This window comes from Podarcis liolepis (genome assembly GCF_965112155.1).
Source record: "Podarcis liolepis genome assembly, chromosome: W".
Lineage (NCBI taxonomy): Eukaryota > Metazoa > Chordata > Lepidosauria > Squamata > Lacertidae > Podarcis > Podarcis liolepis.
Genome location: NC_139568.1, coordinates 10,717,698 through 10,739,170, shown reverse-complemented (window position 1 = coordinate 10,739,170; position 21,473 = coordinate 10,717,698). Strand labels below are relative to the sequence as shown.

At 44.6% G+C, this 21,473-nt stretch overlaps 1 protein-coding gene across 8 annotated transcripts in view; it reads right to left on the bottom strand.

Moving 5' to 3' along the window:
* LOC310697670 (far upstream element-binding protein 3-like) overlaps positions 1 to 21,473 on the bottom strand; it is a 395,403-nt gene that overhangs the window by 144,637 nt on the left and 229,293 nt on the right. For all 8 annotated transcript variants that reach the window (XM_083484353.1, XM_083484354.1, XM_083484355.1 and 5 more), the window contains 2 exons: positions 11,769 to 11,871; positions 1,274 to 1,374 (listed from right to left, as the gene is read on the bottom strand). In XM_083484353.1, the coding sequence (XP_083340479.1) occupies positions 1,274 to 1,374; positions 11,769 to 11,871 (204 nt within the window). The remainder of the gene's footprint in view (positions 1 to 1,273; positions 1,375 to 11,768; positions 11,872 to 21,473) is intronic.

Here is a 21,473-nt window from a genome sequence, read left to right as displayed (position 1 = left end):
GAGCCTTTTTAAAATCAGTGACTTGCGTGAACATGACAAACAATACAGTATAATTAAGTGATTAAAATATTGAAAATAAATTAAAGAAGATTGGCGCCTTCTTTGGACTATCTGGAAAATACTAAAGTTAACGGAAGCGTGAGAAAGATCCCAAATAGCAGTGGATGGATAATGAATTGAAATAAGGGGAAATTAACTGAATAATTAATTGTATTGAAGGGAAAATGTAATAGATAAAAGTATGCTATATAATGCAGCAAGAAAGGGTGAGAATGGAAACACCAGGGAGGAAAGATTGGAACTCAACTTATAAAAGTTATTTTTAATTTGTATGGAATTTGAAGTTACCATATTTTTTGCTCTATAAGACTCACTTTTTCCCTCCTAAAAAGTAAGGGGAAATGTGTGTGCATCTTATGGAGCGAATGCAGGCTGCGCAGCTATCCCAGAAGCCAGAACAGCAAGAGGGATCGCTGCTTTCGCTGCGCAGCGATCCCTCTTGATGTTCTGGCTTTTGGGATTCAGAATATTTTTTTTCTTGTTTTCCTCCTCCAAAAACTAGCTGCGTCTTATGGTCTGGTGTGTCTTATAGAGCGAAAAATACAGTAAATTGTTAAAAATATTTGAAACTTAATAAAAAATAATTGGCAAAAACAGGAGAGCTTCCATTCTTCCACCTGACCACAGGTGGGTGTGGGGGAGAGGGCAGGAGCACCTGAGCAGAGGCGTCCCCCACAGCTGGATGCAAAATTGCTAAGCAATTACTCAAATGGAACTAAAAGGCAGCTTTGACAAGAGAGGGGTCTGGCTGTACTATCTGTCAAGGCTGCCATGTTTATCATGGAAATCCAGTGGGTGCTTGAGGTGGTTGTCTGCCTCCAAAGCAGTGGCATGCAGAGGAGCGAGAATGATTTGACCACTCTGAAACGGCTGCCCCCAAACCTCACACCACTGTTATCTTTTTAGACAAAGAGAACTGGCCTGACCCTTGGAGTAAGAATTTTATAATCAGGACATTAAAAAGATCGAAACTAATGAGCTGAAGACTGGAAAAATGAGAAAAGAAATTGGAAGATTTGTCCACCCCTATTCCCAACACAGCTATGTAGAAGACAGAGAACAGCTAGCACAGTCTTTATATATTTACCATCTATGTGCCACAATCTTAAAGGGTTATGTGCAGAGAGGTCTGTAAGACTTAATTCCCTTCCCCTGGAAACTCAGGCAGTTCCCCATGTTTTTATACAGTCTGGATGGAGGTTGCCCCACCCACCTGCACTGTGAGAATGAGCTCATTGATGAATTGGGCTGCGTGCTGACACCGATCTGGAAGGCCAATGACCTGCGCGACTCTTTCAGGACTAATCCCATCATCTGTGGAACAAGAGGAGACAGACCCTAAATTAAATACAAACACAGAGGGGGAAAGGCAGGAGGTATAAACCTCTCATATGAAAAGGGGAAAAAATAACAAAGCACATGATCACTTAATGTCATCAGTATATGCAAATATATAGATTATTTAAGAGTATATAGAACCCTTATTCTCAATAATGATGGAACTCATAGATAGAAAATACTTTAATTTTGTATAAATCTTTAATATTTGTAAAGGGAATCTTTGTATGTGTTAATAGTTTACTAATTAAGTATCTTTGCACTTTTGGAGGGAGCGTCTCCACCCCCATCATTCAGCCCAGACACTCCAAGGGCCTTCTGGTGGTTCCCTCCCTGCGGGATGTGAGGTTACAGTGAATCAGGCAGAGGGCCTTCTCGTTGGTGGTGCTCAATCTGTGGAACGCCCTCCCATCAGATGTCAAGGAAATAAACAACTATCTGACTTGTAGAAGGTATCTGAAGGCAGCCCTAATAAGGGAAGGTTTTAATATGTAACGCTGTACTGTTTTTAACACTGATTGGGAGCCGCCCAGAGTGGCTGGGGAAACTCAGCCAGATGGGCAGGGTATAAATAAATTATTATTATTATTATTATTATTATTATTATTATTATTATTAATTATTATTATTATTATTTTATTATTATTATTTTATTATTATTATTATTATTATTTTATTTTTTATCGCTTTTTCATTATTATTATTATTATTATTATTATTATTATTATTATTATTATTATTATTATATTATGTTGGGAGCCACCCAGAGTGTCTGGGGAAACCCAGCCAGATGGGTGGGGTATAAATTAGTTTGTTAGTTAGTCCTTCCAGGCTGTGAGGCTTTATTGTTTACATTTTTTAATCTTTGTTTTCTTTTTATGTTTATGTTTGCAATTTTTTTTTGTTAACAAAGAAACAAAATAAATCAAAATAATATTAAAACAGCAGCAACAAGCCTCTAGGACTACAGCTGAGGAAGCAGCATCTTAATGGTGGCAACAAGAAACTCTAAAGGGCAAATTCTTCCAATGAAAAGGGCTGTCCAACCATTTCTGGACAGCCACAGGACGAATTCAAGGCTATGCAAACTGGCACTGGAGAAAAAATTAAACCAGTACCTTGAAATATACCTCTTTGTCTGCCCTTGCCCCAGGTATATTCTAAGCTAGAATCTCCTCTCTCAGGAAAAGCACACCCAATTGTTCAGAAAGCAAAATATTCGTTTCTGTATTCCAATGTTCTGACAACAAGTGCAAAGTCTCTGGAATGCCCCACTAAGCACTAGCCACTTATTTTGTAATTGTATTGTTTTTATTGTACTATGTAATTTAATACTTTTATTTTAAAATGCAACACACATTCTTTAATTAAAGCCCCTGCTTCTTTGGATTGATTTACGGTGTCCTACAGGTGGTGGTTACTCCAATCCCGCCGCCTCCCCACGTCAATTTCAGGTGCTTGTGAAGTAGGGGAAGAAAGCCCCATTGCAGAAACAGAAGTCCTTTATTTGTTTTGTTTCTTACATTTATATACCACCTTCCATCTTCCAAGGAGCTCAAGGTGGTGTACCAGCAACAGTGTTTGAACATTCTGCTAGGAGGAAGAGGAGGAGCGAGACAGTTCCAAGTAGTCACTCAGTTTCCATAAACCTAACTATACATATCCTTAAAATATGCTAGTGGCAGGTTGGGGGCTCCGTAAAACTGCTTGGCTGAGGCAAAGACAGCCATTCACTCCTCAGCTGAGCAGTTTAAAGAAGTGGAGAAACAAGCTGTATCAGCGCCTCACCGATGCAGCTTGTTTCTCCCTCTGGACTCTCTCCCGAGTCCCTCTGCCTCCAGAGCCTGGCTGCAGCTTGTTTCTCCCTTGGCGCGTTGGGCACAGGTGGCAGAGGGACTCAGGAGTAGCACAGTTTCACTCGCAATATACTGCCAAGTGAAGCAGGCAACACGGTCTGCCCTTCATACTGGTCCTGGATGATGTATCGTGTGGCGGTAGGGTACGAGGTCTCCAGAGAAAAGGCACCTTGAAAAAACTGGGCCCAGGGGATGTTAGGATATAGTTCCATTCCACCTTAAAAGGGTACTGGCATGATGTTAGTGTATCACATGCCTGTTTACTTCCAGCTCTCGCTGGGAACTTCTGTTACATGTTACTTTTGCTATGTGGCTGTTTTGCTGGACACGAAGGCAAGCAGTCATGTTTTCCTTTGTTCCTGAACGCGCTGAATATATGCTGTACATATGTTTGCACAACTCTGTCTGCCTCTTCCGTTGTGGATGATTTATACACTCTGCTGACAGAGTGTGCAAGGGTCTTGGAACGTATCTGAGGCTCGTGTCGCTGACTGACTGATGCTGTTCCACAGGAGACCAGTGATCACCTGGAGCCAGCTGGGGGCCTGCTTGATGCCCCCGTCTCCCCAGCAGTATCCCAACAACAGGGTTTGGGGCCCAGATTCACAGCACTTACAGGAGAGTAAGGCTGCTGATGCCTGCGAGATCCTGGCAGCGACAGAGGTATATGGAGAAAAGCGAGGCTTTTCTGTGCCGCGGCAGAGAGTCTTTGAAGTCCGGGCCAAGTAATTAGGCCGGAGAGAAACAGGCCTCTTAATTTACGACCTGCCAGAGATAAGGAGCCTCATGGCTGAAGTAAAGAGCTGGAATGGAGCTTTTACAAGCCTCAGATGGGGTTCCGTGCCCAAAGCTTAATGGCCACAATTATCAGACCTGGGTAAGGTACTGTGAGGGCCAGATGAGAAGGCTTGGTGTGTGGCACACTGTTTCTGAGGACCCCCCCCCCCAGCGCCTCTGACGGGTGCGTGGGTGGCACAAGATTCAAGAGCCATGGGAATAATTTTGCTCTCAGTAGCTCCTGGAGAGTTCATTACCCTGGTTGACAAGACCAGCTTGCGTGAGATGTGGGAAGGGCTTCAGGCCTATCATCTCTGTCAAGAGACTGGGTCTGTGTTGCTTTACTTCAGAAAGCTGCACAAGAAGCGTTTGGGGCCAGAGAAAGACCTTAGAGCCCACATTTTGCATTTGCAGCATCTCAGACAGGAATTGACTCAGAGAGGTTTTAATATGCCCGAGTCTCTGTTTGCAATCCTTATCCTGGACTCCCTGGATGAGAGCTATCATGCTGTGGCAAGCCAGCTGGCAACTCTTCCTGCGCAGGACCTCACTGCTACAAAAGTTTTGGCAACCTTGCAAAACGAATATGATAGGAGGAATGCAGCTGAACCAGCTTATGTGCTTCAGGGGGAGCAGTGTGGGATAGCATTCCAGCCTCCAGGGGGAGCCAAGGCATTGGAAGCTGTGAAGTGCTGGAACTGTGGAAACCAAGGTCACATTCAGCGTCATTGCCCAAAGGCTGGAGGGAAACAAAAGAAAAAGCCTCCAGATGGCCAGAAGCAGAAGGGGGGTGGAAATCCCAAGCCGGTGAAAAACCAGGCTTTGTTTGCTGGCACTGCTTCTCCAAAGGCAGATTTATTGTCAATTCTGGAGCGATGAGGCACGTCTGTTAAGGGATTCAGAACTTACAGGGTTAAGGAGTTCTGAGTGACGTTCTGAATGACGTCTCACATTCCTGAGGCGTGGTCACAGACACTTACGGGAGTGGTTTACTCTGAGTGTTTCAGTCTGTCTGTGTCTCGTACGCTATGCGAGAGGAAGAATGTGCGAGCTTTCGCCGGGATGATTTATGCTGTTATACTACATGATTAAAGGCTAAGAAGATAAGGAACGCCTTGTGTTTGTTCTGAATTATTACCCACACACTGCAATTGCTTCTAACCGCTGTGATCGCTCTGCTAACCGGCCAAAGAGGAGGAAGGACGTTTGGATCGGCACGGACAGTTTGCAAGCTGCGCAACGGAAGAGTGCCGGACTCCATGTTTGGCCCTCTTGGCCCTCTTGGCCGAGCATAGGTTATGGGCAGTTTGCCAACGCTTTGAAGCTGTTGCAGCGACGTCCCTGTGTGTGGGGGAGCCAGCTGAGAAGACGCTGGAGCCAGCTGGAGCTTTGCCCTTTCTTTTGAGGCTGGAAGGAGCTCGCTGGGGAGAAGCGGTCTGCCTGAGCCGGGAGCCGGAGGAAGCTACTGCCGAGACGTGAGTACGCTTAGCTCCCGGGGAAGGAGATGGCAGACGGTCATGAATCTTTTTCCGTCCCCTTCGAAAAATTAAATGGACAAAATTGGCAAGAATTGAGCCAGAAGCTAAAGGCCTGGCTGGTAGCCAAGGGGCTGTGGGAGGCAACCCAGGGGCCCCCTCTATAGGCTGCAGCAGGCGCATCGGCGGCGGACGTAGCAGCTGCTCACGCGTCGCAGAGGAAAAACCAAAAAGCCCTGGGAGCAATAGTGCTCAGTTTGGAGGGTTCCCAGCTACCCCTGGTTGAAGGGCTTGACACTGCTCAGGAGGCTTATGCAGCTCTTGAGAGGGTGCACCACAGAACCACGGCTGGTGCAAAGATCCACACCACCAGGCGCTTGTTTGAGATGAAGCTGCGTCCCGGTGGGAACATCAGACAGCATGTTACTGAGATGCTCTCTGTTTTCAATGAGTTGAGGCTGTTGCAAGTTAACTTCTCAGAGGAACTGAAGGTTTATATTTTGCTCAGCTCTCTGGACAAAAGTTATGACAATTTGTGTCTGTCTTTGGAATCGATGAGTCCACAGGATTTGACTCTGCAATACGTGACAGGACGCTTATCGGACGAACAGGAAAGGCGTGTCAGAGAGGGCAGGTCTGGCGCAGGGAGCTCCACCGGTTGCAGAGGGGGGGCCAAGCCAGATGAGAGCTCTGTTCAGGCTTTTTCCACTCGTCGGTGCTATCTCTGTGGGTCCAACAGCCACTTTAAAAGGGCTTGTCCGCAGAGGAGCAGAGAGGCCGGGCAGGATGTCTCCAAGGTCGTTTCCCATGGGAACCAGTCTCGGAGAGGAGGCCAGCGTGGGAACGCGAAGGAAGGACGTGACTCAGAGAAGGGAGACTGTTATCATCTCACAGCTTCTCTGGCAGCTTTGAAAAACAACCCCAGCAGGGACACAGCTGTGCACTGGGTGGTGGATTCCGGAGCGAGTCATCACCTGATTGGAACGCCACCTGCTGGGGGGCTGCGGAACTGCAGGGCTGTTTCAGCTGGGACAACTGTTACGTTTGCTAATGGGGCACAAAAGCCAGTTTCTAACGTTGCAAATGTTTATGTTTCCTTTTTGCAGGCGGAGCTAGAGTGCTACATTGTGCCGGGGATGCATTGTTGCCTGTTATCTGTACCTGCTCTTGTAAAGCAAGGGTACAAAATTTGCTTTGAAAATGATGCCTGTTCCATTTTCAGAGGGGGGAAACAGCTTGTCAACGTGAAATGCAAGAACAATCTCTTTGTGCTGGAAACACCTCTGGAGGGTGGGGGGGAATGCTGGAAAAGCACAGGCACAGTGTGCTAGTGTTCCCAGCCATGATTCATGTGTTCATGTATGGCACAAGAGAATGTCTCATGCTTGTTTGGAAGATGTTCAGAGGTTGCCCAGCTGCACCAAGGGTTGTGGAATCACACCATGTGGGAGATCCCTAGAGTGCAGGGCATGCAGAAAGGTACAAAGGTGCAGTTATCCCGGGGTAAAGAGGGTAACCACAAAACCTTTTGAGCTGGTTCACACAGACCTTGCAGGACCCATGAAGTGTAAGAGTCTGGGTGGGGCCAGGTATGTGCTGACGGTGACAGATGATTTTTCTCAGAATTCATGGTCTTTCTCTCTCAGAACGCAGGGGGAGGCGGCGCAACTGATCCAGGATTGGGTTGCGGAGGTGGAACCAAGGTTCTCCACCAAAGTGCAAGGGTTCAGGAGCGACCGTGGGTCACAGTTCACTGGGTCTGCTCTGAAGGAGTTTTTCAAGCAAAAGGGAATTCGTCACCAGGTGACAGGTGCAAAGTCTCCTCAAGAGAGAGGCGTGGCAGAGCACAGGAGTGAAACACTGGCTGAAGCTGTCAGGGTTTTGCTGTGTGACTCTGGGCTGCCTCAGAGCTTTTGGAGTGAAGCTTGGAAATTTGCCAGCTTTGTTTTTAACGGGTCCTACAATCACGCTGTAGGTGACACACCGTTTTTTCTGCTGCACAAGCAAAAGCCACAGGTGCATTTCTTCCGTGTGTTTGGTTCCAGGGCTTCAGTGCCAATACCAACAGCTCAACGGAAGGAAGGTGGTCCAAGGTACCAGGAAATGATCTTCTGTGGGTATGATCCTGCAACAAATGGGTGGAAGTTTGCATACCCAGAGGGTGATCAGACCAAGCTGCTGGTCAGCAAGCATGCTGAGTTCTATGAGCAGGGTGGTTGGTCGCGACCTAGGCATGGTCCTGATGTTCTCTCAGAATGTCTGTCCGATTCTGAGGGGGAGGAAAGGGAGGAAGGAGAAACAGAGGCGGAGCCTGTTGCTGAAGACCAGGTTGCTGATGAAGGTCAAGTACAGGGGTGGGTTTCTCCACAGGCTGTTAAGAGAGAACCCAAGAGTGAGCCTTCATCTCCTGTTAGCCAAGTGCAGAAGGCCCGAAGACGCACCAAATCAGAGGGGGAGTCTTCTGTGCTAGGAGACATACTTGCTGATCCCAGTGGGTCAGGAGGAGCACCTGAGGTTGTGCTCCGGCGGTCAACTCGCACCACAAAGGGGATTCCACCTGAGAGGTTTCAGGTCACCAGTGCGTGGGTTGGTTTCGCACAGTGTGATTCTGGGAGTGTGGAAGGGATTCAACAATTGCCTGGGATAGATGTCAGTGGGAGGCAGAAGGCAATGGGAGGTGAGTTGAACTCAAAGAGGTCTGTAAATAGGTGTCCTCAGTTTCCCTCAGGATGCAAGACGAGAGGGGGTGTTAAGGGATTCAGAACTTACAGGGTTAAGGAGTTCTGAGTGACGTTCTGAATGACGTCTCACATTCCTGAGGCGTGGTCACAGACACTTACGGGAGTGGTTTACTCTGAGTGTTTCAGTCTGTCTGTGTCTCGTACGCTATGCGAGAGGAAGAATGTGCGAGCTTTCGCCGGGATGATTTATGCTGTTATACTACATGACTAAAGGCTAAGAAGATAAGGAACGCCTTGTGTTTGTTCTGAATTATTACCCACACACTGCAATTGCTTCTAACCGCTGTGATCGCTCTGCTAACCGGCCAAAGAGGAGGAAGGACGTTTGGATCGGCACGGACAGTTTGCAAGCTGCACAACGGAAGAGTGCCGGACTCCATGTTTGGCCCTCTTGGCCCTCTTGGCCAAGCATAATCGACACCTGTTTATTTCCTTTATGCCTCAGGATGGGGAAATTCAACAGGCTGATGGTAAGACTTTGATAATTGCAGGAGTCGGGACAGTGAAACTGGCAAGTCTGCATACCACCATCAGCAAAGTACTTTTTGTTCCAGATTCTGCAGACAATTTGCTCAGCGTCCCACAGCTGACTGAGCAAGACTTTGAGATCTCCTTCAAGAAGGGCATTTGCATCATCAAGAAGGGCAAAGAGGATATTTTGCATGCTAAGTTTGTAGATGGCTTGTTCTTGATAGCTTATGATGACAAAGCTGTTGATGTGTCTAATGTTGAATCTTGTGTTGCACAACTAACAAAGTTCTTCATTCAGGTTGTATTCACAAACAGCACAGAAAATTTGGTCACATGTCATGGCAGGCACTGGCCAAGATGCCTGGGATGGTTCAGGGTTTAACCACAAAGCCCTGTAAGTTTCACAAATGTGTCTCTTGTGCAGAAAACAAAGTGAAGGTTGCTCCCAAAGGCAAAGTGTCTAGCCGACAGGCTTCCAAATCCTATCAGCTAGTCCACGCAGACCTGGTTGGTCCACTTGTGCCACTCTTTGGGTGCAGAAGGTACTTCATGGTTTTAATTGATTCTTTTTCTAGGTACATTCATGTGTTTATGCTCAAGCAGAAGTCAGAAGTGTTTCTTAGGTTCAAGGCATTCTGTGTTTGGTTGGAAAATGCTCACAATAAATGCATTGGTTGTTTATTTTCTGATCGAGGCAGTGAATTCACTTTTCAGAAGTTTGAAGCTTTCCTGACTGAGAAGGGAATCCAGCATGACCTCTCAGGTCCCAGATCTCCGTGGGAGAATGGACTTTGCGAGTGGGCAAGCCAAACTTTGCTGCAAGGCCTAAAAACCTTGTTGCATGATGCCAATCTCCCTGAGAAATATTGGGCGGAGTCTTTGAATACTTTTGTTTATTCCTATAACAGGAGACTGTCATCACCTATTGGTTGTACTCCCTATGAGATGTTTGGTAAGAAACCTTACATCAAGCACATGAGAATCTTTGGTTCTGACATGTGGGTACACACCCCACAGAGCAGCAAGCTTGGGAAGCGTGGGGCACATGGTTTGTTCATGGGGTACGAAAAAGGTGCATACAGGGTATTCATGACTGACTCAAAGTCCGTTAGGTTCACAAAGAGTGTTGAGTACAATCCTAAGTGGTGGGGGGGGGGATGTGGGAATTTTCCATAGTCACTCACAAGAGGATGAAGATGATGAGGAAGCAGAGGAAGCTGAGGATGATGATCAGAGTTTGGATTCCAGCTCAGTGGGTGGCGCTGCTGCTGATGTCAGTGACAGTGATGACACAGCAGACTACAAGAGCGCAAAGGCCTCAGTCAGACCATCTGATGCGTCTGACACTGAACTGGAAGAACCACTGTTCACCATTGGCCACTTTTCTCCTAAGAAAGAGGAAATGAGTGCAGAAGACTTGCGTCTAGTACGCAGATCTGAAAGGGCCACGAAAGGCAAACCTCCAAAGAGATTTGCTGATGAGTTTGCTAAGACAGCAACTGCTGTTCTTAGTAGCTCAGAGAAGGTATGGGAACCTTCAAGCTTCAAAGAGGTTCAGGAGTTAACCTCTAAAGATGCTGAGCCATGGCTTAATGCCATGAAGGCTGAAGTTGATTCCTTGAATAGGCACCAAACCTGGGAGATGGTGCCAATAGTCCAAGGAATGAGGCTAGTTGGCAGCAAATGGGTCTTTAAGGCCAAGACAGACCAGACTGGCAAGGTTGTCAGGCACAAAGCCAGATTGGTCGCCAGAGGTTTTTCACAGGTACCAGGACAGGATTACCACAAGACCTACTCACCCACCGTCAAGTATGAGAGCATTAGGCTAATGCTCAAGATTGCTGCAGAGGAGAAGCTACACGTTTCTCATCATGATGTGAACACAGCTTTTTTGTACGCAATTTTTTGCGGAGGAACTGTATATGCCTCCACCTGATGGTGTGGAGGTACAGAAGGGAATGGTTTGTAAACTACGGAAATCCCTATCTGATCTCAAGCAGAGTGCCAGGTATTGGAACATAAAATTCACTGAGACATTGTTTTCTCTAGGTTTTCACCACAGCAAAGCTGATCCATGTGTGTTTGTCAAAGAGGGGCAAAACAAACTGTATTGTTTATGTTTTGTTGATAATTTGCTTTTGTTTTGGAAGAATCAGGCTTTGTACCAAAGCACCCTAGCTCAACTGAGGGAGCACTTTGACATGAAGGATCTTGGTGAGGTATCCAACTATCTTTATTTGCATGTAGAGAAAGACCAAGCAGGTAATTTTCTGGTACGCGAAACACAGAAAATTGCTGATGTATTAACCAGGTTGAATTTGGTTGATGCAAACCCAGCAGACACACCGATGGTGACAGGTTACCAGGTAGATTGTGCTGCTGAAGCATTTTCTGACACCACACTGTACAGATGCATTCTAGGCAAGCTGAATTTCATTGCTAGATGTTCAAGACCTGACATAGCTGTAAGCACTAACCTGCTTAGCAGACATGCCAACAATCCTACTGTTCAGGATTGGAAAGCTCTGAAGCGCATAGCCCGCTATTTGAAGGGGACTTTGCACTACAGACTGAGGTTCACAGGGCAGAAGACTGGATGTTTTACTATGTTTTTATATATGCTGGAAGCCACCCAGAGGGGCTGGGGCAACCCAATCACATGGGTGGGGTACAAATAAATTACTACTACTAAGATTTGTAAGCTGCATTGCACTATTATCCTGAACCTTTGTATTTTCTTAAAACCATTTATTATTATTATTATTATTATTATTATTTTAAAGAAAGAATCTTGCTTTCTTTTTAGCGAGTGGGGGAAAGCCATAGGTCCCAGATTCAATTCTCAGCATTTCCAGGTCGGGCTGGGAATGCCCTCTGCCTGAAACCCTGGGGAGCTGTTGCCAGTCAATGTATAGACACTAATTGAGCTAAATATACCAAAGGTTTGATATAAGACAGCTTTCTTAGGATGGAGAGAAAAAGTGGTTGCCAGCTGAGAGTTGTACACTCAAAATCAGACAGACCGTTGTTTTTGATAACAGCCTACAAACCTGGTTTAAACTGAATCCTAACACCAGCATCATTCTGGATCTTCTTTATCATTTCCCCATTTCTTCCTATGACGATTCCCACAGCAAACCTCGGCACAGAGACCTACCAGGAAGAGAGAAAAGCAGTAAGAGGGACAAGGAAAAGTTTCTTACAGTCCTTTTTTTATTTCAAATTCTACAGAGAGAGGCTATAGAACCCAGCCTCTTGGATAATGGAATTGTCCCAAGTGAATCTCCACCCCCTTCTCTCCCACTTCCTCATTTGTCATCATCATCATCATCTCCTCTACAGATGCCACTTTGAGCTCTTTGCTCTTCTACTTTTAAGACTCACTGGGTTCCAGGAGATGGTGGGTCTGAAATGCTTTCTAGTGACAACTTGTCATTCAGCTGCTGCTCCGGCTCTGCCTGCTCCTCCTCTCCCATTATTTCCCACCTTTTCCCCTCATCTGCCTCTCAGCTGTGACCTCCTGCAAACCACTGTTGTAAATCTATACTGCCTCCTCTTCCTCCTCCAGGAGTGTCAGGCTGGGAAGGTGGTCTCCACCATTCCTCTTCCCAGTCCCTGACATCACCCCCCTCTCCAGAGCTCTCCTCTTCCCAACCCAGTGGTTTCAATTGATTGGGGTGGCATGTATGGAACACCCTTTGCAAGTCTGATGCATGGGGATGTTCTGCATACTCCCATGAACTTTCTCCAGGTCCATACCCCCTTCCACACAATCAGGGATTGCCACTTCTTTCTTCGCATCCTGGAGTCTAGAATTTGCTCTACTTCACACTCTTACTCTCCCTCTACCATGGTGGGAGGTGGAGGTGCTTGTCTAGGTGCCTGGTCGGGGTGTGCAGGCACGACAGGCAACAAGACTGATTTGTGGAAGGCGGGGTGAATCTTCATGGATACAGGCAATCGAAGCCTGAAAGTCACAGGGTTGATCTGGTCCACAAATTCAAACGGGTCCACCCTCTGTGGGTCCAGTTTCCTGCATCTGCCCTTCTGTGGCAAATCATGTGTCAACAGCCACACCCGATCTCCCACCTTAATCTCGGTGCGAGGCTGCCAGTGCACACCAGTCGTTCTCTTATAGGCCTCTTTGGCACAGTCCAATTGCTCTTTCAGCAAACTCTGTATTGCTGAAAGTTCTTCTACAAAGTCTTTTGCTGCAGGCACTGACAGGGTGTCAGTTGGGGTTGGGAAGGCACAAGGATGGTATCCATAACTGGCAAAAAAGGGAGTCTGATGCACAGAAGCATGGAGAGCATTGTTGTATGCGAACTCCGCCAAAGGAAGCTTGGAAACCCAACCATCTTGTAGATAGTTCACATAGCAAAATAGGTACTGCTGCATCGTGGCATTGTTTCTTTCTGAATTCCCATTCCACCTTGAGAAGCTGCATGAGCTTCTTCCAGAACTGCAAGGTAAACTGTGTTCCCCTATCAGACACTGTAGTGAAGTTAGGAAATTTCAGTAGACCAAACTTTGGTCAAGTAAAACGCAAAGTATCATGGGAAGACCAAAGGCCATTAGGATTTATGGGGAATGTGTTTTCTTACTTTAAAACTGCAGCCTACCAGTCTCCAAATGTGTGAGGTTGCTTATCTCAGGAAGGAACTTCTCCAGGTTGATTAGTGGTCTTCTGACACCTGGTACCTAACTCATTCACACCCAAACAGTGTTGTTATCAACCCTAATTACTCTGGGAATGTGTATCTGCTGAGTATCTGAAGAAGGGAGGAACTCTTTGATCCAAAGTCCTGGGAACTAATGAGCTCAGCTGTCACAAGTTAAAATTATTAGCCAACTAGCTGACCATTGGTGAATTTAAACATAATCAAGAATTTTGATTGGGTCTGAGTTCTGTTTCCATGTGAGGTTTTGAAATAAAGATCCTAAGGACGGACTGAGAAAGCGCGCTCTGCAATCCGCCCTTCTGTCAGCTTGCCACCTTGCTGACAGTCGTCTTGCTGCATTGACATGTGAGTCTTTGTAGTGGAGATTCTTCCTGCCTTCGAGATGTGGAGCTATCTAAGGACTTTGAAACCATTCTAACTTTGCCTTTCTTCTTTTATTGTGAGTATACTAGCTAGCCATATTCTACAATGTTTTTGTTTTGCCTGTTTGAAATGTATAAGAGATGTGCCTGCTTTAAGTATGTTTAATCTTGTTTTTTAAAATAAATTTTAAAAAGAGAACTTTTCCTGTCTTGTGTGCCATTCTGAGGGAAAGCCTAAGTCCAGCGCCTGACCAATCCGTCACGTACTACATTTGTTGAATTTCTGCCTGCATTTTGTGGAAGCGACTTGCAGGGTGGGGCAGCCGGTAAATAGGAAGCATAACCTTCTCCCTTGGGTTACGACTTCTGGTGCCCTGGTACAGGGGAGTGGTGGCAGCAACTACCCGTTTTTGATGTGTTCTGTCCTGTAAAAAGTATATGCTGCCGGCCGCCGTTCCTTTAAACCTAATCCAGCTGGATGGTAGAACAGGAGAGGGAGGGGGCAAGTGGCCGGAGCATTACTACAGACACTATCAGTTGAGGGAGTCTGTGCAACCTGAATACATGATCTACAAAGAGCTGAGCTGTTTCTTGGGCTGTCAGAAGTCCCTTACAGGGCACGAAGTGCACCATCTTGAACAGATCTACCACTACCCAGATCACTGTCTGCTGCTATGATTTAGGCGGATCAGTGAGGAAGTCCATAGCTATGGTTTCCCAGGGCCCTTGCAGGGAGGGCAGCAGTTGTAACAAGCCTGTTGGTGCCTCTCTTGGTCTCTCTGTTCACTGACATGTCTCACAGGCTCTCACATTCTCCTTGACCTCCTCCCTCATCCTTGGCCATCAGAACTGCTGCACCACATGGTATAACGTCTTGTACTGCCCAAAGTGTCCCACTGTAGGGTTGTCATGACACTGATGTAGGACCTTGGCTTGGCGGTCTCCTGCTGGGATGCAGAGAACCTCTCCTTCTATACAATAGGTCATCCTTCTCTAAGAAACCATCTGCTTCGTTGCTGCCTTCCTGCAGCACCGTTAACTTGCCTCTGGTGAAGGCATCCTCTCTTGTTAGCTACTGGAAGTTTGTGACTTCCACGATTGACCCAGCTGCTAGCTGTAACTGTGCTGACTCCAAGGTATGTCTATACACTGGGGCCAGCTCAAAGTCTTGATATTCCGGCTTCCTGAAGAGAGCATCTGCTTTTTGATTCCAGTTACCTGACACATACTGGACTCTGAATTCAAGCCGAGCAAAGAACTGTGCCCAGTGGATCTACCATTGATTCAGGCAATGCGTCATCTGACAATACTCCACATTAAGATAGTCTGTGCACACCTCCACCTGGTGCTGTGCCCTTCCAGGAAGTGCCTCCACACTTTGAAGGCTTCTTTGACAGCTAAAGGCTCGTTTCCCCAGATGGTGTAATTCTGTTCTGAAGGGTTCAATTTTCTAGAATGGAAGATGCACAGGCATAGGGTCCAGTTTTGGTCTTCCTGCAGCAGCACAGCACCTACCACTCTGTCAGAGGCATCCGTTTCTACGACAAATGGCCTATGGAGGTGCAGGGGTCCAGGAATAGCTGCCGTAGTCCTGTGCTGCCAGTCACAGCAGAGCTCAGTGGAAGGAGAAGCCAGCCAACCACCCAAGTCTCAGTGGGTACTTGCCTGGAGGCAGAGTCCATATACAAGGTCTAATCCAGTTCTAAGGTCAGGAGTATATAAGTTCAAGTCGTCTGATAATCTAGGGGTCAAGAAAGCCAAGGGTCCAATGTCACAAGAAGCAGCAAGATCTGGCCATGAATGACAATTGTTGTTGCCAGCAACTGACAGAGGCTGGAAAACCTTCTTAAGAAAGCTGGAGCCAGCTGGTTCTCATCAGGAGCAACAAGGCTGATCAGCAGCAGGTGGAGTCACTTCGCTTTCTGCTCCTTCAGGCTGCTGCTCACCAGGTGAAGCTGACTCCTGGCCCATGACATTATCCCCCGCCCCAATAATTGGTATCATTTGGGGAAAAACATCATTTTGGGTAACACATTCATTTTTATTACTGACATCCTGTCGCTGAGTGATAATCTTGACTTATTCAAAATTTCCAAATCTCTTTGATTTCTTTCCAAATTTTAATGTAATTGTCCTTAAATAGATTACTATTTTTATTCGTTAGCCAGATTCCAAAGTATTTAGTTTTGTTTACTATTGTCAATCCTGATATCCTCTTAAGTTCTTCTTTTTCCTGCATAATCATATTTTTTGCTAACATATTGTTCATATTTTTGTTTAGTTTAAATCCTGCCGCTTTACCAAATTCAAGAACACTTTCTATTATTTATGGAACACTTTCTTCTGGATTTTCGGTGGTTAAAATCAAATCATCTCCAAAGGCCTTTATCCTATGTGCCTTCTTCCCTACTGTTATACCTTTTATATTTGGATCTTTTCTTATTGCAATCATTAAGTGTTCATTAAGGGGTGAAAGAGTGCAGCCTTGCCTGGTCCCCTTATCAATGTTGAATTCTTCAGTTGTCTCATTGTTGAGGATCAGTTTGGCTCTCTGCTCTCAATATATTGCCTCAATACCCCTGCTGAAGTTTTCACCGAGTCATGTTCTTTCTATATATTTTTCAAAAAATTCCACGATACGTTATCAAAGGCCTTCTCCGCATCTATCAGCATCAGTATGGCCTTTTTAGCGGATCTTTCTTCCAAATATTCTAGTATATCTATTATATTCCTCATGTTATTGTGCATGTTTCTACCTGGTAAGAAACCCGCCTGGTCTTTATGTATAATTTCATTCAAAATCTTTTTAATCTGTTGGCAAGAATATCAGAAAATATTTTATAATCGTTTTTCAATAATGATACAGGCCTGTAATTTTTGATTAATGTCGAATCCACTCCTTGCTTAGGTATCAATGTGATAAATGCTTCTTCCCACGATTTTGCTATTCTTTCTTCTTTTAATATTCTGTTCAATACTGTTTTCATTGGTTCTGCTAGTATATTGGCCGGATATTGTTTTTGAGTGGATTTTGGCTTTCTTACATTTTGATAATTCTTTGGATACCTATATTGCGTCTATTCTCCCCGCCAAGTTTTTTTTGCTTCTGAGTGGTGTATGAATTGCTTTTCATTTGGGCGTTTAATCTTCCATATGTCCTGCAGATCAAGATTTTCTACTAGTTGCAAAAAATAATGGTAGTCATCCTTCTTTATTCTCCCGTCTCATGTGTTGTTCTATCCATCTCCAAAGAAGTGACTCCATTTAGGTCCCCCATTAGTATGATGTTTTCATCACTATATTCTAATAATTTATCCTCCAATTTTTTATAAAATTCGGCTTTTTTGTCATTTGGCGCATATATTCCCACTATAATTATTTTTTGTTTTTGTTTTTTAACCCTTATTGCCATCATTCTTCCTTCTTCATCTTTAAATACATACTCCGGGTTTAGCTTTGGATTTGCATAAATGATTAACCCTCTTTTTTAAATCACATCTGAGGAAACAAATTCATCACCCAGCTTTTTATTAATTAGCACCTTTCTGTATTTTCTAGTTACATGTGCCTCTTGCAGACATATTATATCCCATTTACTTTTTAAGAGATGTTCAACCTTGTTTCTTTTTATCTTGCTATTTGACCCATTAACATTCCACAAAAATTTAAGGTCCATAAGTTGTCAGTTATCAATTCCTTTATTTTGATCAATTGTGTGTTATTGTGTAGTGTTCGATTTAAAAACCCCTTCTTACACCTCCTTTTCAGCTAACATCTTGACTTTTCCTCTCCTTCAGTATCACCAATTAAATTAAGTGTGCAAGGCAGACAAGAAAAGAGGCTTTACAAATGAAATCTCATTACTAGACAAAGAGTTATTGCAAAATAAGACAAAAGTAATTTCTAAACTATATGAAACATTGTTGGACTGGGAGGTTAAGGACGAACAAGTAAAAGAGGTAATGATTAGATGGGCTATGGATATAGGTAAAACTACTGAATTATCATGGGAAAAATTCTGGAAAGAAAGTTGGAAATTTACGGCTTGCGAAGTGATAAAGGAAAATCTGATAAAGATGTTTTATAGATGGTATTTAACACCAACCAAAATATGCAAAATGTATAAAACAAAATCAAATCTGTGTTGGAGCTGTAATCAAGTAGAGGGGACACTCATACATATGTGGGGGACATGTGATAAAATCAAAGACTTCTGGGATATGGTGTATGAGGAGCTAAAGAAAATGTTCCAACAAAACTTTATTAAGAAAACAGAAGCCTTTTTATTGGGGATACTCAATACAGATATAGCCGGGGGGGGGGAATCCTTTATGTCACAGGGACCACGAGAACATTAATTGCCAAAAATTGGGGGGGGGGGGAATAACACTGACAAAAAAAGAATGGCAAGATAAATAATTTGATAACATAAAATTGGCCAGATTGACAAAAGCTATTAGGGATCAGCACAAAGATATCAAAAAGACTGGGAAAAATAAAGAGAATACCTTAAAAAGCAGTGCCCTCAAATTAATTCGCGCCAAATTCACTCTGGTACGGGCTTCCCCGCCTTTTGCTCTTTCTGGACTGATCGCAGAAGGGAAGTCCTCATTACTAATTACTAATGTTTATCTCCCCCCCGAAGGCTCAGCACCTGATCTTGATTGGAGATGGGAATCATTTGAAAATCACCTATTGTCATGTCATACCAAATGCCCTAACTCATACTCCTTAATTGGGGGAGACTTTAATGCTCGAATTGCCACAAATTGGGACCTACTAACCAAGTCCAAATGGTGGACTCCCCCATGTTTGGACAACTTTGACTTGGAACATGCTAGAATTAGAACTACTTGGACTTGTTTCGATTAACTTCTGCAAAATAAATTAAAGCATGTAAATCAAAAAAACAAAGAAAAAGAGGTAATAATGAATTAAGAAGGAAACAGTTTACCAAAAACAAAAAGGGAACCGTGTTGAGGATGAAGGAAGTCAATTGGAAGAAAAGAAGAAATGAAATATAGTATCTATATTGCTGTCCATTTGTTTGTATACATTTCTGTAAGTATGTTTTATTTGTATCTCTTTGTTTTTGGTTCATTTTATTTTTGTTTATGTATTTTATGGTGGGGGTGGGTGTGTCGCAAAATAAACTTTAAAAAAATGTGATAGTATTGTTTCAAGCTTTCTCTGCTGGGCTCGAATTCACCTACGACTTTAGTGCACGGTCCTCTCCACAATTCTCCATTATAAATCCAATAAAAGGTAGTAAAAAATGGGTTTCAGTTGCTTTTAATCCAACTTTTCCATCGGCAGACATACTGTATATCTAATAGAGTCACATAAAATTAATAACATTCTCACTTGCAAGTTGTTTCCATGGTGATAATTACCCAGAAGACAGGGATGGACTTCCTTTTTACTCCTCCGCCTAGCGCCGAATTCAGCCTAATTAGATCCATTAATTAATCTTCTTTATGTTTCTGTCGTCTTAAATGTAGTTTTCGGAAGATCTCTGCTGCAAGTAGGAGTTTGAAGCTTCACTCCCATGGAGTTGCGATACTGCCATATCTGCAGGCTCAATCACCGGTTCTTCCCCACTCCCCGTTCCTATCGGAACAGGGGTTTGAGGTTCACAGGAGAGCTGTTTTGTGGACTGCTGGACCTCTCGACACCCTGAGGACTCTCTCAAGGATTTTAGGGGGTGCGCCTCACCTTGGCGCTTTCCCCTGTACCTCTGCGGGGCTCGAGTCTGTCAGACGATCGGACTCACACTCCTTTTCGCCATTCGCAGAAACCGGAGGCCTGGTGTGTAAAGATGATTCATTGCTGTCACCCTTTGTCTATTCACATTCCTCTGCTTTATTCAAGCTCTTACTGGGCTATAAATAACTCCCCAACAGAAGGCTGCCCCACCATTAAAACTCCAGGAATTATTTTCTTCAGCCCGCAGTTAGAGAACAGGGTCACATAAATAAACTCCTGCTAGATATAATTAGCAGTCCTTCGTTTTACCAAATTAGTCTCTTTTCCACTCCAGTCCAAAGATATTTTCAATATTGTCTATTTCAACCTCGGTTGAAAGGGGAAGGTATATAAAACCATTGTGAAACTCTTGGTAGAGTATAAATCAGTGTTTTCCCTTTCTTCCCTCAGTATCAGGCAAACATAGTGACTACACATAATTTTTTTCATTTTGCAAGGGGGGTCAAGAGAGAAAAATATCATTTAGGAATCATAACAAACATTGCCTTGCCTCTCCCTCCCATTCCGGCAGCTGCAAGGATTTTCGTGCTTGTAAAAAGTCATTCAAATACCTTCATAGCTCAAGTCCAGTCCTTTCGGCAGCTGCTTAATTGCAGCCCATTATCATATGCTGTTTCAGGAGCGCCCCTTAATTAAAGCCAATATTCCAAATTCTTGAGGAACCGATCATAGATCATGCCAGAAATGGAGGTTCATCCATGACAGGGACACACTTCTCAGGTCGCACCCGTTCTGCCTTTCAAGTTGGCTTAAGCAACACAGAGGGATACTGTGCACTCACCAGAACCCCCTGAGGAGCATTGCCAGGAATTTTACTTCATAAATCCTGGCTTTCCCCTGCCCAGAGGGCAGCAGAGCTCAACCATCATGGCCATGACATCAGGCCGGAAGCCTCAAGCAGATGAAAACATTACCAGGCAGGTCCTCCTGGTGGGTGATCTAAACGCAAGGCTAGGGCCAGATGACTCCAGTTTAGCAACCAAATACAGGTGAAAAATTGGGTTTCCTGAGACATCTAGACCAGAAGCCCGCCAGACCCCAGGGCTATCTAAGGACCAATATTCAAACTACGCCGGCGCCTGCCTTTTCAAATTTTCCAGGCAGCTAAGTTTACACATTCTAAATGGCCACACAAGAGGCGATATCCCTGTGGAATATACATTCCTGTCAGGGTCAAAACCTAGTACAATTGACTACATATTGGTCGATAGAGAATTATTAACAAAAACTGAGCGATTAAAAGCGCTTCCATATGTAGAAGGGGATCACTTCCCATTACACCTGCAGGTATCCCTCAAAAACAAGACAATATTTCTTAAAACAATATACCCTGTAGAGATTATCGCTTTAGAGCACCCTGGATGTCGAGCTAAATGGACCCCCGCACTTGACATCCAACTAAAGGAGATTTTACCTTCTGAAAAACCATATACACCTACAAAGGGCTCCTGGAGCAACCTCTACCCAGAAGATCAGAAGATCCCCTTGTTGAATATGAGTGCTTGCTTCAACGCCTAAAACCCCACCTCTTTAACAGAAAACAAACCTTGATTTGATCAGACCTACTTCCAGGCCAAGAAAACGTTACAAGCTGCCTATAAAGCTGCCCGGACAGCTGATAACGCTATTAGACAACAAGCCTATCTCTCTGTCCGCACTGTAAAAAAAGAATACAAAGCCCTAATAACCCACCAAAAATATGCCTGCAGCAGAAAATGCTCGTCGAATCTAATTAGCGTGCCAAAGGGAAAAAATCAGTCACTATTTTGGAAATTGGTTACCTCTGGCTCCCCCAAGGCTGTTTCCCCTCTATCCACACAAATCCCACCTGACTACTGGGTCTCCTATTTTTAAGCTATGTATGAGGATGTTGAATATCCCAGTCAGGATCATGAAATAGAGCAGCTGGCTAAATGGCCGGCAGTCTCGGAAATAGAAGTGAAAC